The sequence below is a fragment of the Penaeus monodon genome, chromosome 22 (genome assembly GCF_015228065.2).
Source record: "Penaeus monodon isolate SGIC_2016 chromosome 22, NSTDA_Pmon_1, whole genome shotgun sequence".
Classification (NCBI taxonomy): domain Eukaryota; kingdom Metazoa; phylum Arthropoda; class Malacostraca; order Decapoda; family Penaeidae; genus Penaeus; species Penaeus monodon.
Window position 1 is genome coordinate 15213051 of NC_051407.1, and position 550 is coordinate 15213600.

A 550-nucleotide genomic window follows, 5' to 3' on the forward strand; every position below is an offset into this window, starting at 1 on the left:
GACAGCATTATTAACCATCACCCTATCCCTTTCACAGATCAAGAGATAATCACGTTTAACCACCATAAAATAAAAAGAAAAAAAATCATTATCACAAAAAAGGGGGGGGGAATAGAACAATTATACAATTACAATTATACCCACCACTCAGAGCAGGCACCGATCCCTCCAAGCTGACCCCGGAGTTGAAGATGGAGCCCCCGCCAGACACCCCATTGGAAGCAGGCGGGAATGTAGGCAAAGAAGCAGGAGCGGCAGCAGTAGGGAGACCGAGACCGAGACCGGCGCTTCTCAGGTCAAAGCCCGGCTCTCCGTGACCTATGCTGAACTCTCCTTCTTGACCTGGCAGGAGAACGGAGAGTTTTTCGGCCCTGGAGGAGCCTAGGAGGAGGGCCAGCGCGGCCAGAAGGAGGCTGAGGCTCGGTCTCATGTCGGATCTGGCTGGGGAGGAGAATGAGCGTTATGAGGAGGCAAATTGGCGTTTTGAGGAGAATGTTATGTTATGACGAGGAAAAAGGGTGTTAGAGAAAAAATAAGGAAAGGGGAGGTA

At 50.7% G+C, this 550-nt stretch overlaps 1 protein-coding gene across 2 annotated transcripts in view; it reads right to left on the reverse strand.

The window, feature by feature from the left end:
- The window catches only part of LOC119587579, a 4444-nt gene that overhangs the window by 2515 nt on the left and 1379 nt on the right, over window positions 1-550 (reverse strand). Inside the window, exon 2 of one of the 2 annotated variants that reach the window (XM_037936292.1) lies at window positions 145-437. In XM_037936292.1, the coding sequence (XP_037792220.1) occupies window positions 145-430 (286 nt within the window). In that variant the 5' untranslated portion in view covers window positions 431-437. Of the gene's footprint in view, window positions 1-144; window positions 442-550 lie in introns of both variants that reach the window. The other variant, XM_037936291.1, reaches the window with a different exon arrangement.